This window comes from Syngnathus leptorhynchus, chromosome 5 (assembly GCF_054491065.1).
Source record: "Syngnathus leptorhynchus isolate UIUO chromosome 5, UIUO_Slep, whole genome shotgun sequence".
Classification (NCBI taxonomy): domain Eukaryota; kingdom Metazoa; phylum Chordata; class Actinopteri; order Syngnathiformes; family Syngnathidae; genus Syngnathus; species Syngnathus leptorhynchus.
This window is the reverse complement of record NC_141199.1, coordinates 7,808,837-7,825,467: the sequence shown is the minus strand read 5'-3', so window position 1 is coordinate 7,825,467 and position 16,631 is coordinate 7,808,837. Positions and strand designations below refer to the sequence as shown.

Genomic DNA, 16,631 nt, shown 5'->3' with positions numbered 1-16,631 from the left:
TCTGTAATCTCCTGTAGTGTCACTCAAAACAAAATATTATTTAAAGCCAGTTTTTGCGTTTTCTTTTTGTATTGCATTAAAATGCGTATGTTGTGGCTTGTATAAAAAGTTTATAAGAAGCAATAACCTGTATGTAGTAAATATCATGGATATTCCTCCTACACCATTTCCCTTATCAACTAGTTTGACCTGACACAAAGCAACTCAATTTAAATTTTATGTTTGAGGAATGCAGCTGTTTTAAAGGTGTGATTGCTTTGTATCAAAAAATGTAAATGAATTTGACCAAGGTTACAAATATTGTATTCTTTAACACTACGTATGCTCTATAATGACTTGGTTATTGTAGTTGACAAAAATTAACAATATAAAAACGAAAACATTAATGACATAAAATAAAAATAAGACACTCCCATGGCATAGACATCTCCTACCACTGGCAATACATGCCAAAACATGGGATTTCAGAATCGTTAATAAACCTCACAAAAAATTAATAATTTCAGAGACAGTATCAATTGATTTGAAACGTGAGCGTTCCCTATTTATCTTAAAAGTATTGATTTTGTTCTTACTGACTGTGCAGAAGAAAGAAGGTCGAACTGCACTGTATTTTTACTTATTACAAAATACTGTGCGATTTTTTAAAATCCCCACACACGCGATTGTATTAATGTAGGACTCAAATATGTATAATCCTTTTGTTTTGGAAGCCTCATTATATTATGATTTGAGAAAACAGCATGGACTTAATTAAGAAATAAAGAGACAGTAGTTGAAACGTTTATTTGGGAGTAAAAGCAAATTCAGCAGAGTTCTTTCTGTTATTTGTTTTCTAACGAGCCAGTGGAAACAGTTCAGCCTGACTGAGAGTGCCTGATTACCTTGATGACGTCAAACCAAGCGTGGAAAGTGGCAAGCCAAAATTAAATTTCATCAGCTTGATCTGAAGGGGAATCAAACAGTCACCTGGGATACAACGTGAAAACTTGACAGCAAGGTGTTAACCGTAACTTTGTTTTCATTGAGGCAGCTCATTCAAACCTGTCTTTGCTGAATGTGATTGTTAGAAAATACACATTTGAAACAAAATTATTACATTAACTACCGACTCATAATAGCCACATGTAGCCAAGACTCCCAAATATAGTTAAGTTGGATGTGATGAATGATACATGACTTATAAACAATTTGACAGAAATTGCACATTAGCTTCAGGGGAACTGCTCATTTCTTGCTTTTTTCAGTCAGCCATGAGAAGCCAAATCATTTTACGATGTTTTCAAAGTGGGCCTAAGTAGAGATATATACATTTGAGGCTGGTGATCAACTGTTATTTTGAAATTATAAGCAATATCGTTACAATGATTCCCAATGTACAAATTGTGATCAGTCCCTCCTGTGACTCCCACCAACACATGAGGGAAGGGGAGGGGGCCAGATTAGGGATGCAGAGGACCAGGAGAGGAGCAGGAGGAGGAGGAGGAGGAGGAGGAGAAGGAGGAGGAGGAAGAGGAGGAGCGAAGGACTCAGTCGAGTTTGGATCAGTAAGGAACGACTTGACAAATCCACAACGACGCTACTGGACGAGAGACACGAGCACAGTCAGAAATCAGAAAGCTGCAGGACGCAGCGTAAAAAAAACAAATGAAAGATGCATCCAGTTGTAAAATGGACTTGGGTTCTTCTTCTTGGAGGTTTGGTGACCCAAGGTAAGCAGGATTTGCCGCTTGTTCCACTGCATTAGACACCTACAGAGTTAGAGATGACTGCATGGGATCACTTTTTTTGAAGTCGCGAGAAGTCATAAAGAAGCTTGCACTAAAGTACGGTATACAGCATAGAAGTTACACTACTTTATTATTATTATTATTATTATTATCTATGTGTTATTTATGTATTATTTATGTAATATTTATTGTTTAGAAATGATTATCATTATTATTATTATTGTTATTCTTTTCTGGAGTATTTGGTATTAACTAGGCCATCAAAATGAAATGCACAGAAGGAAAATGAATTTTGATGAATGCAAATGTTTGTAATTCCATCTTTGCAGCTAATGAAGGAGGGTGGGTGGGGGTGTTTCAATATGACCTTCTCGAATCCATGTTCTGATGGTACTTGATAAAACACACATGGAGTTGTTGTTAGTCCATCTTTCTCACAATCGAGTGGTTTTGCTTTCAAATCTTGTCTTGTATGTTCTCAACATGCTTGTGTAAGTTTTGGTCCGGACACTTCCTCCAACATTCACCTTTCATCCAACGTAAGCTGGCAGAGACTTCCTAAAGACGACAAGCACGTTTGAAAATTGATTATAGAATTATTTGTGGTTGTGAAAATCATCGTAACTGGATGTTCTGACTCCTTCAAAAGCACTTTTGGTGGTTGAGGCCTATAGGGCATGATATTTTTTTCTCTGTTGCTTCAACATCACATCTCATTCGTCATTAATTGATCCATTATTGTAGCCATGCCTAAATAAATAAGAAGTTTTGAAAAACAGCAGTCTCTTGTGGCTGAATTGGAGAAGTGAACTGAGGAAGAAATATGACGATCGGAGAATTGATAGGGGAATGTTTTAGCTGCTTTGTCTGTCTTTCACTGACAGCCTGCATCTGACGTGAAAATATTCAACTGAACATGGAGAGGGTAATTATGTGGTAGCATTACCATAGACCTTTCATGGTTTATCAGCCTCTGCGCCTAATTCTTTATCTAATGTAGACCTAGTGGGATTAAATGTATGTTTATTTTGTTCTCCATCAACACCATATTACAGCAGTTATTCCAATAAATAATGTCTTTTAGAATTTAATTTTAGGATTGAAAAAATCCATGACTGACTGGTGCAGGTAGTATGGGCTCCATTCCTCATACTGGTTCGTTTCATCCCTCTTTAAATATATGCAAATATTCATAATAACCATTAACATATCGCTGGCGTCGGGCTGAAACCTCCAAGACACAATTTGTTTTTTCAAAAATCACTGTTTTGGTCAGTCGACCTGTGTGGTTGTTATTTTTACAAATAACTAACCGATCGAAAGTGTTAAAAATCCTTCAGTCCTTTTGCTTATGAATGTTAATGGGTGAACAAACATGTCGTTTTGGGGGTCTCCTGAAAAGTGACTAATTTGGAGGTACAAGGTTTCGGCCTGACACCAATAATATGGCGATGAACTAACTCCAACCAAAAAGCATCATTGACAAAAGAATAGACAATGTTATCCCCCCCCGTCCCTCTCTAGACAAACCAAGAATAACCAAAAGTTTCCACGAGTGTAACATTATATTGAGTGCGTGCCAACAGTGAAACCTTCTAATACTAGGTTAGCATAGTAACAGCGCTAAGCCAATATAAAGAACGCCATCATGTGTTGAGTGAGTGTCAGCACGGCATTGGCTGGCATAGGAAGGATATGAAAAAACAAAATAAAAACATGTCGATCTGAGATATAAAAAACAATAAAGGACACGTCATAGCGCTCTGTGGGACCTAAAAGTTTACAACTTAGATTTATTTGTTCTTTATTTGGCTGCATGTCAGATGTGCGGCACTCTGTGGGACCAAAAGGTATACAAAAATGCATGATTGACAAGTCAGTCAGTGAAGTGTGCAATACATCAATGGTACGGTGTGTGTGTGTGTGTGTGTTCATGTGGTGTATGTAGCTGTGCGTTAACAAGGATTATATCACCAGAACATTTATAGAGCAGAACGCAGAACAGAAGGGGCATGGCGAAGTGACTCACAGACAAATGTGTTGAAAATACCTCATAAATTATTGACAATGCGTTTAACCTGGATTATTATTATCATATCAATTTCAACATATTTATATCAAAGACACCTCCTAACCTCTCAGAAAGAACAATATAACATTTACCTAGCTCTTATTTATTGAGCAAATCATTTTCACAATAGAGAGAAAATTTAAACTGCAACGTTTGAATGATTATGTTACATCCTTAAACAAACCCAAATTTGGGATGAGTGTTCCTCAAGGAAAATTTGAGTAATTTATTTTTCACTTGCAGCAAGGATAAAAAAAAAAAAATCCATTTGTAAGAGATGAGTGAGAACACAAACATGTAATTTGTTATCTATGAATGTCATTGGACTTTTATTTAGCAAGTCTAAATACATTAGTTTACTTTATAGCCCTGCTCGACACCATCTTGTTCTATCCCACCAAGAAGTTATTACTCATGTTCAAGACATTGAAAGTTGACACATCCAATGCATAACTCAACTTTCTCAGCTGTACACTCAAAAAGTGAGTGAAGCCGAAAAGGTTCTCACACAGCGAGGACTCATCTCCTTCATCGTTGGCTTCCTTTTCCTCCTATTCCCTCCTTGTTATCCTCCTGAATGACACCCATCCGGAGCCATTTTTCTTCTCACGATCCAAGTTGACCTCCAATCCGTAATGCTTGGCTGCGTTAAATATCCCTCATGAGATCTACACTTCAAGAAACTTATGCTCCAAGTTTTGACAGCTTCGGCACATTATGTTGAATAATTCATATTGTGCATTTTAGGATATGAAATGAACAGCCTTTGAAATTCAGTAGTATTTTAACATAATCTTCCTTATTTTCTTTTGTGATCGTGTTTCACACGATAGACAAAAAAAATGTCAGATTGTATGCCATGCATCTTTGTTCAATACGCATCCAGGTCATCACAGATGCTTTCAGCTAAATCCAATGTAAGCCCTGCTGGCATTTTGGGATATAGCAGATAATATTGCGGGGGGAAGGGGAGCAAATGGAGTCCCATGGGGAAAAAAGGGATATTCTCACACAGTTTTTGTATCATAAAGTTAAAAAGCTCGAGTTTAATATCGTCAACCCAAAGTGAGTATTGAGATGGCTTGGTAGCACTTAAATCAGAGGTCATGACATTGCAACAGACTATGGTCAACAACATGCTTTAAGCTACCGTAGTCATTTTGAGAGCCTGACTGTTTAAAAGTGCTGGAAACAATCAGGAAGTGTAAACTAGAAAAGAACATGGAAATCAAGGTTAGTCAACCATAAAAAACAGGGGAGAAGCAAACATGATGAATTTGACGGCTGGACTGTGGAAATGCATCTTCTTCTCCCTCTCTGTTTTAATTCATTAATTACTTTATGTATTTTATATTATAATAATACATGTTGGATATTATTAGTTATTATTAGATTATACCAGCATGAATACACTATGCATTTCATTTTAGTGACTCATGCAATTATGCGATCAAAACAACATGGACCGCTACCTTTGTGTAATTACAAACGAAAGAATGCCTTCCTTCCATTCATGAACAGGAAAAAAATACTTTTATTGTGCTTGATTAATTTGTAGTACCTTATCAGGGAAAGCCCGAAAGCCGCTGCAATTTTAGTCATAAAAAGGTGAAATTGTTTTATTCCTCTTCATGATGTTGTAACGTCAAGAGCTCACTGAAAATGAAAGAATCCAAATTAAATCACATCATATTGCTCGATGCCAGCTAAATACTGTAGGTGGTTATCTTCAGCACTGTACTTATGCTGACTTGATTTTACTAGTTCCCATTCCCAACATGTCAATCTAATGTGTGTGGAGCTGATGAGAATTTTCCAAGGTGCATAAGCACACAAAGGAAACATGTATAGAACATGCATTTAAAATTCAAATGAAAAGAACACAAAAATCAAATAAACATTATTCAAAAAACTTACAGTACATTTGAGAACTTTTCAAATAAAATAAGAAGTGTGATATATTTGTTAAAGAAGTTTCTGGAGATCATTTCACTTCACTGTGTGGGTCTTTTTGACGCACTACATTTTTTCTTAAATAGTACATCTCCATTTCACACCTGTTTATATCTTTTCAAGTCTTACTTTCTTCAGTTCTTTATTTCTTGCATTCTTACTTTGCCGCCTCTCATTCGTCATCCTTTGGTGCTACATTGCTGATGTATACAGGATATTGATTTAGTTATTAATAGGAAGGCAAAGACTGATTTTTTTTTTTTTGGTATGGTTTCATGAGCATAGGGGTTGTAGGAGGAAGAGTGGGGGTATTACACAAACAACAGATTTGATCACTTCAATGACTCACTTGTTTAAAGACAACAAACTGTGTGGGGAAAGTTTCTACTTGTTTCGTTCATTTCATACCTGTTTTATATTTGAGGTGAGATGTTTGTTCTCATCATCCAAAGAACCAAATTCGAAACTAGGCCCTCATTGCGGTGGTAACTTTTCTTTACTGCACACTGCATTTCAAAACAGCAGTAAAATGTTTTATAGTGCCCATATCATAGCATATTGCTTAATAATAAACAATTGATCTGTTGTGGCAACCCCTAATGGCAGCATCTGAAATAATAATAATAATAATAATAATAATAATAATAATAATAATAATATTTGTCAGTGGTGGTGTAGTTGTACTAGTATTATTGTTGCGGTTATTCTTATTTCAGCTTACAATTTGATACAGATGAAAGAAAACTGAAGATGTTTGGTTTAATTCCTTGTCTCAATATTCATTGTAATATTTCCAATGTTACAGTTCAGATCACTGCCAGTGTTAATCATCTTGAACCTGCACTCATTATTATTTATTAGTTTTTCCATATCATCTTAAAAGGTCATGCTTCAAGTGTTTACAAATTGTCTATCTCCATGCGCAACCAAAACAGTGAACAGTGTACACTATACTGGAGGTAAGGATAGATGCAATTATGAAGGTAAATTACAATAAAAATTGAGTAGCGATCCATGGCTGGCAAATTGTCAGACTGTGAAAAGATATATTGTCACTTTGGTTTTCCAAAACCAAAGAGCTTTATTCATAGATTAGCTCACTGCGGTATCAACAATGGTGCACATGTGAACTGGTGGCTTTCAAATTAATTCAGAGCTAAATTGAAATATATGGAGGCTTTGAAACGTAATGCCGTCATGTGATTCAGGTCAGACTAAAAGGTCATTGTGGAGCCCGCAGATATCGAATGTAATTTTCCCCTGACATTTTACTGTATATTGTCTCCATATAATAGAAGCAACATTGTGAGGGGAGACAGCTGCAACCTCACCAATAGCAACACACACTTACGTACACTGATTTTGAAATAAATGATGTGTGTACGTTTTAAGCCAAGTTCATATTTGCCTTTTTGTTTGGGCGACATCTGATGCCCCACGGAGTTGATCAGCATCAGTTACAATCAAAACATCTTTTCACGTGTCTGGAGGCGATTACATTTATTTCATTTCATGGTTCTTGTGATGTTACTAATTAGCATCCCCTGAAATATTCTTTCCAAATTGTAAAATGCAGTTTTATCAAGTATACCTGCTTTTGGCTTGCCTGTCTCATTTCTCATTGCACCCACAGATTGCCTTGCATCTAAAGCAGAAGACCGCCTCTTCAGGAAGCTTTTTAGGAGATACAACCAGTTCATCAGACCAGTGGAGAATGTCTCAGACCCTGTCACAGTGGAGTTTGAAGTCTCCATCTCACAGCTGGTCAAAGTTGTAAGCTAAACTTACACAGACACTGGATAAATATAATCAATTCCATAAAAGGGAGAGTATGTCCAACATTTTGTGGGATTGACGCAATTTCACAGATTCAAATGTGACAGCCCTTCAAATAAAAAGCATGCATCAAGTCTAATAAAAGAGCAAAATAAAAATCCCAAATATTCCTTGGAGAGGTGATCTAGTCAGCTTTGAAAGTAAAGGCTGAGATAAGGTGAAGAAAATTACCTGCTGAGGCTTTTCTCAGACTTGACTGATATGTAGCTTTATCTCTTCAAGGTGACATTACGCTAAAGGGGACTTAATAGACTTGTAAGCAAAGATGCTCTCAGTATGTGTCATATTTGAAAATCCTGCTCAAAACAGGTTGACTGGAGGAAATAGTTTTTGTGTGGGTCTATATAAACTGTCCTCATCTAATCTGCCACCTGATCCTGTCAATAATAAAAAAAAAACCCTATAACTATGCACATTATAATCTCCCTTAACATTATTTTTACAATATCAGTGGTCAGTGGTTCTGTAATTGGCTGCACATGATAAAGCGGAAAGCAAAAGTAAAATACTTCATTCTATTTATTTAAATATTAATATGTTATTAAACCTGTAAAGACCCCTGTGGATTCCAATTTCCTTTATATGAATTCATTTGTCAAATAAAGCACCACTGTAGAAGCAAAAAAAAGCTTTTTATACCCAAATAAATGTACCGGGTCATTGACCCACTTTTTCCTTTAAAATTCACAAGCAATATTGCACTTACTTTAAAGACACTTACATACAAAGTCACATGCTTCTGTGCTTTTCTGCAGGATGAGGTCAATCAGATCATGGAAACAAATTTATGGCTCAGGCATGTAAGTACACACACACACACACACACACACACACCATTGGGTGAAATCATTTTAGCATTTTTCCTTCTGTCAAGGTTTGTCCACAGAAATAAAGGTGAAGAATAGCTCTACATACTAATCAGGGTGAAAGTATTCACCTGACAGGGTCAGCCTATGCCATCATGCCATCTTCATTTGTCAGCAAAATGCTAAACACAGCAATTGAGGTTGTATTGGGAAAACAAAGACATTCTAGATAGACGCAACACTCAATGTAAGCATTAGCATGTAAAGGCACACATTACCTTGCTGTAAATCTTGTAACCAAATTTAAACCCCAAATATGCTCTCATGGCATATGTGTATTTAAGTGCTACTCAAGTCGAATCAAAGCATGAAATCAGAGTTGCAATGTCTGTTTGATGCTGATACAATTCAACAGAATATAAGCTGTTGCTTAAAATACATTCAATTGTCTGCAGAGGTTACTTTTGTTTGTAATGTGTCAGCTGTCTATTTTTAAGAATATAATTAAAGTGGATAAATGCCACTGTAGTGATTCTCTGGGGGTTTCCATCTATAAGTGTGTTTTTAACTCATTCTTTAAAAAAAAAAGATCATTTTCATTGTTTACCTTGTCAAATTTGTTTAATGCACAATCTCCTTGCAACAGATGTATTTTGTATAAGCGCTTCTATGTTTATGACAGTTTGGAATCAGTGACATTTTAGAAACAATAAGGCATCCAGCACACCCTACCAGGAATTTCATCTCCAGCTCAACATAATCCCAGATAAATGGAAAAGCCAGTGTAGCATGAAGTGGTTAATTAAACAGCTCTCAGGTTGTTACTGGGCATTAATCCGCCTAGCTAATGAAAGACTTCATCTTGAATGGCATGCAAATGGCCAAGACTAATGGATCCACGGCTCACAAAATGTTACCTGCAGGTATGTTGACAGAATAGCAAGTGAATCCTTTTTTGTTTGTTGATAAGATACTGAAACAACCCCTTCTTTAATGACCTGCTCCTCAATAAAGATAGATGGTACAGTACCTGGCAATTAACTGTCATTTCTCGTTAACCCTGACTGTGCTGCAACAAGCATGCATTAAAACTCTGCAGTACAATTACTTGTTTCTGTTTGTAAATATTCGAAATAACATTGTAAAACCTCAAAAGAATGTCCAAAATATATATGTAATTGAAGGTTTTGGTGTCTTCAGGGACCGGAATAGCCATAATCTTTGACAGATTGATCATTGAGCCTTATTGTTGTTTTTTTAGATTTGGAATGATTACAAGCTGCGATGGATGCCCGATGAGTTTGATGGAATTGAATTCATCCGAGTCCCATCTAATAAGATCTGGAGACCTGACATTGTTCTCTACAACAAGTGAGCCCATCATCCCTGTTTCGTGTCTTTTTGTCCCCACGAATACAAGCATTGTGTGAGATTTGAATGACTTGCTTCACTCTAGGACAAAATTCTTTATTTTGCATGTCTTTTACTGTCATGGTGGATTAGCTACACACAAATGACACTCATACAAATCGACTAAAATGTATCTCTTCATTCAGTTTTTTTTTAATCCTATCTGCCACAGGAATAGAAACATGCAAAAAGTTACATTATGTTCACAGTCAGGGGCAAGTTTATTTAACAGAGCACTCACCACCCTAATCAACAATTTGTTTGCTGATAAACTGTATAAACGGGTGTCTACTATAGCTGTGTAACGAGTTGGGTTGACATTAGTGATGTATTAGAATAGCATTTATTGAGTTTATTTAGTGTAGCCTATCGTAGTATCGAACTTACTTAGGTTGTCGTTTAGTTTGCTGCTGTCAATCGCAGCCAGCCCACACCGAACGCTCTCCAAGCTCGATGGCCATCCAGGCAACGCTGGGCCTCTGAGCATCATTTTCAAATTTTCGTGAGGGTAGGGGAGTGAGTTGTTCTTTTATTGCTTATTATCTTTTATTGATAGATTTATTTTAAACATGTCACCCATTTTCTTCTCTAATTAAAGTTTTAATATTGGTCCAAAAGGTGAGAATGAACTCTTTTAATTCTGTTTTTTTCTTTGTTTCCATTAACATATATTGTCTTTCCTTACACGTGTTCCTTGTTTTCATTTGTGTGTCCTTTTCAAATCCACATATGCTTGTAACATTGTCCATTGCCATAACAACGCTGATGTTGATACGTGTACACATGCACGTCATATACAGTGCTGTTGGGGATTTCCTGGTAGAGGACAAAACCAAGGCACTGCTGAAGTTTGATGGTACCATTACCTGGATTCCTCCTGCCATTTTCAAATCCTCCTGCCCTATGGACATCACCTACTTCCCATTTGACTATCAGAACTGCTCAATGAAGTTTGGCTCATGGACTTATGACAAAGCCAAGATTGACCTTGTACTTATTGGATCTAAGGTCAGTGATAGGGACTATATTTGGGTTTTGTCCATTTACAGAATTTAATCTTTCTTTTCTAAATAATGTGGACACTCACATAATAAAGTGATGGATGCTTTGAAATATCTGATGTTGATTTGAGATAGATAATATTTGAATTCACAAACTGTCAGTGTGACATTAGCAATGTTTTTGTCTATCAAATACATGTTGAATTTGACTGAATGAACATTCCGCACGTCCAATCCATTTGAGATTTTATTATTTTTCACTTTCAGGTTTTAATTAATTCAAAGTAAAATTGATAAACGACATCAATCTTCAAGCACGTAGAAGCTAATTTACAAAAAAAGAAAAAAAAAAAGAATTCAAAACATCTTTCAAGCCAGAAAAGCATTCAGTTTGCAGTTCTGTTAAAACTACTTTCACGACATCCATGTTAATTGAAGGCTCTAGTATGTACCGGTAGTGGTAAAATAATAATAATAATAAAGTTGCAAGCTAAAATTAAATATAATTGTTTCAGCTATACTGGATATATTTAATTATAAATAGCAGTAACAAATTACAAAATATGTCATGGACTTTAATTAAGGATTCCTTTTTCATTACCTAAAAATATAGTGGTAGTTCATAATGACTGCAGGATCAACAATTTAACATAATCAATGCAATGAAATAAAGTAGTCTGTTCTTTCAAAACGTCATCAATCAATGTCAGATTTCCCAATAGTTTATGAATGATTACATATTTATATTGTGTATATTCATTGATTGTGCAAATAACTACAGCTTTGTTTCCATCATTTAGGTTAACCTCAAAGACTTCTGGGAGAGCGGTGAGTGGGAGATCATTGATGCTCCAGGCTACAAGCACGACATCAAGTACAACTGCTGCGAGGAAATCTACCCGGACATCACTTACTCCTTCTACATCCGTCGACTGCCACTCTTCTACACCATCAACCTCATCATCCCCTGCCTCCTCATCTCTTTCCTCACAGTGCTGGTTTTCTATCTCCCGTCTGACTGCGGAGAGAAGGTCACGCTCTGTATCTCCGTCCTGCTCTCCCTCACTGTATTTCTACTCGTGATCACCGAGACCATCCCCTCCACATCTCTGGTCATCCCGCTGATTGGAGAGTATCTGCTCTTCACCATGATCTTCGTCACCCTCAGCATTGTCATTACGGTTTTCGTCTTGAACGTGCACTACCGCACCCCTATGACGCACACCATGCCCGGATGGGTGCGGACAGTGTTTCTTAAAGTACTGCCGAGAATTATGTTGATGCGGAGACCAACTGATGAAGTCAGCAAGGCTGGAGGGTTGGAAAACAGTGGGGAGGCAGGAGGAGCTGGAGGGGGAGGAGGAGGCGGTGGAGTTAAGAAGAGGAAGAATAACTTGACGCAGGCAAGAAAGAATTTCTTCATCCTTTTGTGGATAAATGTGAGTGTGATGTCACAATGTGTCATACAGAGAAAGCCTTACCAAATGTAGGTCGTAAGATCATGTGTTCTACATTCAAGGAAAACTACAGTACACTTTTCTAGTGACTGGTGCACGTCTATGTTTAATTCTATTTTCTACTCTGAACACACTGCTTACTCAAACACTCCAAAATAGTAGCTCATTTGCGAGACTCAAGTTGCACATTGTAAGGGTGAATGGTTGTCGTTTTTTGATTGGCCAGGTTATTGACTAACAAACAGTCCATAGTGTACCTTGCGCCTCTTACTTGGTTACGTTTCTTTGTTCAAGGGGATGAACATAGTATGAACCAGCACAGCTCAAGATTCTGATTGAACAAATAGTAAAAACTACTCACCACGATGAGTTAACATGACCATGAATTGGGTAACCAAATTATCAGAATAGCAATGGGTAAGAATAATTCTAATTTAACTGCCAATGTTTTCTACAAAGTCGTGACTTTCCCTTAGATGTCACCACAGCTAGCTACTTGCCTGCTACGCTTGGTCAAGTTTTTTGTATGGAACGCCTTTCCTGATCCACCCAACTCTTTTTTTATCCAGTTTTGTAAACGACAGTAGCTGGGCTTTGCTGATCTTGCACCCAACTGTTTGTCCTGACCAGGATTTGAACCCACTGACCACTGCGGCCGCCACCTGCATTCTCTACAGTTACATTAAATTTACATCAACTTCAGTGCAAAACAACTGTCGAAAATAGCGACCAGCTTCAGCCCTTCAGCCTGCTCGAATTTAATCCTTCACTCAATCTGCTGCCAATTTTGGGTAGAAGTAATTCATTTTACTCAAAATCCACAGCTGCTCCATTGAGTGGTTTAGGGAAAAGACCCAACATTTTTTGTGTGTGTGTGTGTGTGTGTGTGTGTGTGTGTGTGTATGATGTTTGACAACTCGATGCAGGCCCCACAAAGCACACAGAGATTCACAGGTCCATGAGCGAAATACCCTAATGAATGATTCCAAAAGAAAAAAGATACTTCAATACGTTTACATATAAAAACATCAACATCAGTTCATGAATGATTTGTCTATATTGACTGTAAAATAGATACTGTGAAATAGAAGAAGAAAAAGGCACTATTACATTTTTGTAAAACACTGATTCTGTGGGTGTGTTCAGAACAAAGTTACGTTTCTTCTTGCAGGCAGCAATCGAGCTGACTGAGCTTGACTGAAAAGTAGATCTGCATCCCCATCAATGTAAAACACGCATATGTTATATTGTTACACAGACCTCTGATAGATGTCAAATGATGTCATAAATGTGATTTGTGGGTCACGCCTTCGAAGACCTCTGTGGTGCATGCAGTTAATGTATTTGTACTATCAATAATATTTGTATGCATTTGCTCTTCTCAGAAGGATACACTATATCTGAGTATTTGATTGCATACTGGCTATTACATAAGTTATTCTTCAGTCTCCTCACAGTGCTTTAAAATACTACAGGAATTAAATACCAGCTTGTTATAAATTTTCCTGTTGGTTTAATGTATACAATTTATTTCTGTTTACAGTAATAACGCAGAGGACAAGCCCTCATTAACCAGAATGCTGGAAAGAAGTTTCTTTTTGAAATGAAAGATAGTGTACAGTATGTTCTTTGGAATGTGTTATTAGATAATTACCAAGACTCTAAACTTTGTTTTTATTTTTGCTCTCCAGCAGGTTGGTGGCGGTTCCCTAAATTGTCTAGAGATTGGGGACACCACCATGTCCTCCATGGAAGGTTGTGCTGGGAAAAAATGCTCTTGGCCTTGCCAGCACGGGCAGGAAAGTCCTGAATCACCAACAACTGTAAAAATGACACGTCAGATGAGTCCACAGAGCATAAATTCAGTGGTGGCCTTTTCTGTTGTGTCACCCGAGATTAAGCAGGCCATCGAGAGCGTCAAGTACATCGCTGAGAACATGAGGAGCCGAAACAAAGCCAAAGAGGTTGGTTGTTGTCCTTGGTGGCCCAAACAAAGTCACATCTGTCATGTCTATAGAGATTTCAAGCCCTATTTTGGTAGACTGGTTCAGGGCATAACTTCATTTTCGTGCCAGCTCAAGTCTAGTCTAGCGTGTTTGGCGCTGTTGCGCCCATCTGGGTATTTTGGCATCATTTTCCGTGCAGGGGCAATGGCCTTTGTGTGTTTGTATTTGTTCACAATTTAATTTTTTTTTCATGTTAAAATAGGTCATTTTAGGTGGAAGAGCTTGGTAAAGTTCATTTTGCGTTCACATTCCTGTTTGGTGTAACTACTGTACTGTATAATATTTTTAATTAAAGAAGGTGTCTATCACATCCTAGTGATAAATCTAACAAGGGGACTTATCATTCTCATTTTACAGTTGTGTTACTATTTTGGTCATCTTAAGCAATCAAGAAAGTATAATTTTCAGAATTTCACAATATTACATATCATGTGAAATACATAATTCCACTGTTTGAACACTTGAGAAAATCCCATAGTGTTTTATGGGCAAAATATACATGGCACACAAACCCCATACATAATGTATAAATGCAAAAACACACCCTGAAGAGCTCTGCTTGATCTCAGAGCACAACATTTGCAGATTACAGTTTGTCCCAAAACAGAGCAATTGTATTATTTATATAAACACGACTTGGAATTCAATCATTTTCCTTGCTCACTCTTTCAGTTAAAACTGCAGCAGCTATAAATGGCTCACAGGAGACCAAACCTCTAGTATGCAAAATGATATTCATCATAACAACTGTGCTAAAGCAGCTCTATTGACACTATGATTTTCAGTGTCTATTAAGTTGGCCATTTTCAGTGAAAATGTTTAACCCCATCATTGCTTGCAAGTTATTTTTTAATACCACTGCTGAAATCTTTTCTGTTACTTTGTTTTGCCCCTTCACTGACTCTTAGGTGGAAGACGACTGGAAGTACGTTGCCATGGTGATTGACAGAATCTTCCTATGGGTGTTTGTGACTGTGTGTGTCCTGGGGACCGTGGGCCTCTTCCTGCAACCTCTTTTTGGATTTGTCTCGTAACCCCTCCTTAATTAGGGTTTACTGCTCCCATGATTGGACCATTCTAGAGAAATGATCCATTTGATGACAAAAAATGTACTTAGAAAGCACTTATTGATTGGCTAGTTTTGCTTTTTGCCTTTTGCAAAGAGCAGCACACATTTTAATGCCTTAATTTTATGCTTATTAACGCTGCATATTAATTTACCCCATTTACTCCCAAATTAATCCCATGGTATAAGAAGGCTTCCTCATTAAAGTTTTATAAATACTTTCTAAACAAGACAATTTTCCATGATAATCTCTGCAAATCATGAATGAAGCAGCTAATATCTGGCTTGTTTTAGCTATTGCTGCACTTCTGTACTATTCAACGTACACAAACTGCTTGTGCGGGCACTTGGCAAAAGGCAACCTCATTGAAGATGGGACAATTGCTGATTACAAATGTTACTGCCATTTAGAAGTTGCCAAAAGGCAAAACAGTAGGGCTAATTATTGGAGACACTTGTTTTAGGTCAGCGCTTGTGTTGTTGAAACCTGACACAAATAATACTTCAAAAGAGAACTCCCTACTGGCTCTGTTGATCATGTGTGTATTTTAATGCTTTCTTTAATTTATTATAGAAAACAGTTTAGAATCCCTTGAGAGGGAATTCAATTTATACTCCTCTGTATATTTGTTGTTGCATATCACACCCAAAAAAAAAAAACACATCACATACCCGCTGGCATGCTGGGAGAATTGTCAGAGTAAAGTTAAAAATCTTACTGCTGGCGCTGGGTGTCGATCTCCGAGGGCCACTAACTAGACTGCATGATCCCTCCTCCAGCAGCCCTGATTCAAATGATCAGGACTGGTATTAGGCTCCTACAGAGCTTCTTGATGAGCTGATCATTTGAATCCGGTCTGTTGGAAAAGCAAAACATTTAAAGTATGCGAGATAGTGTCCTTCAAGGACCTGAGCTGGCGTATGGATTTAATGCTTTGCTGAAAGGCACTTTGACAATAGTCAGGAAGCAGTCTGTCCAACTATTCCTTTTTGTCTGTCGCAGCATTTGATCCACCACACATTTTTAAAAACTCACATGACACATTTTATAACATTCTTTTGTTACTTAATGGGTTTTGGGCCCTTGGACATCTTGCAATTTAATGCTCAAGTGCTTACACTGACTCAGCTACACAATACACCCCTTTGATGAGAACCATTTTCAGGATGTATGTTTGGAACAAGAGGAAAACAAATGGAGGCAGACGAGTTGCTGGTGAAGCGTCTTGCTAACCCCCAAGTTTCTCCTACGTGAAAATCGTGTCATTTCCTCTAGTCTCAAGAGAGAGAACCAG

At 37.4% G+C, this 16,631-nt stretch overlaps 1 protein-coding gene across 1 annotated transcript; it reads left to right on the top strand.

Moving 5' to 3' along the window:
• The first annotated feature begins 1,654 nt into the window (after nucleotides 1-1,654).
• chrna6 (cholinergic receptor, nicotinic, alpha 6) lies at nucleotides 1,655-15,304 on the top strand. Its single transcript, XM_085911477.1, has 8 exons — nucleotides 1,655-1,712; nucleotides 7,388-7,527; nucleotides 8,346-8,390; nucleotides 9,658-9,767; nucleotides 10,607-10,814; nucleotides 11,608-12,210; nucleotides 13,956-14,228; nucleotides 15,179-15,304. The coding sequence occupies exons 1-8, from the start codon at nucleotides 1,655-1,657 to the stop codon at nucleotides 15,302-15,304; spliced, it is 1,563 nt and encodes a 520-aa protein (XP_085767603.1).
• The last annotated feature ends 1,327 nt before the right edge of the window (nucleotides 15,305-16,631 follow it).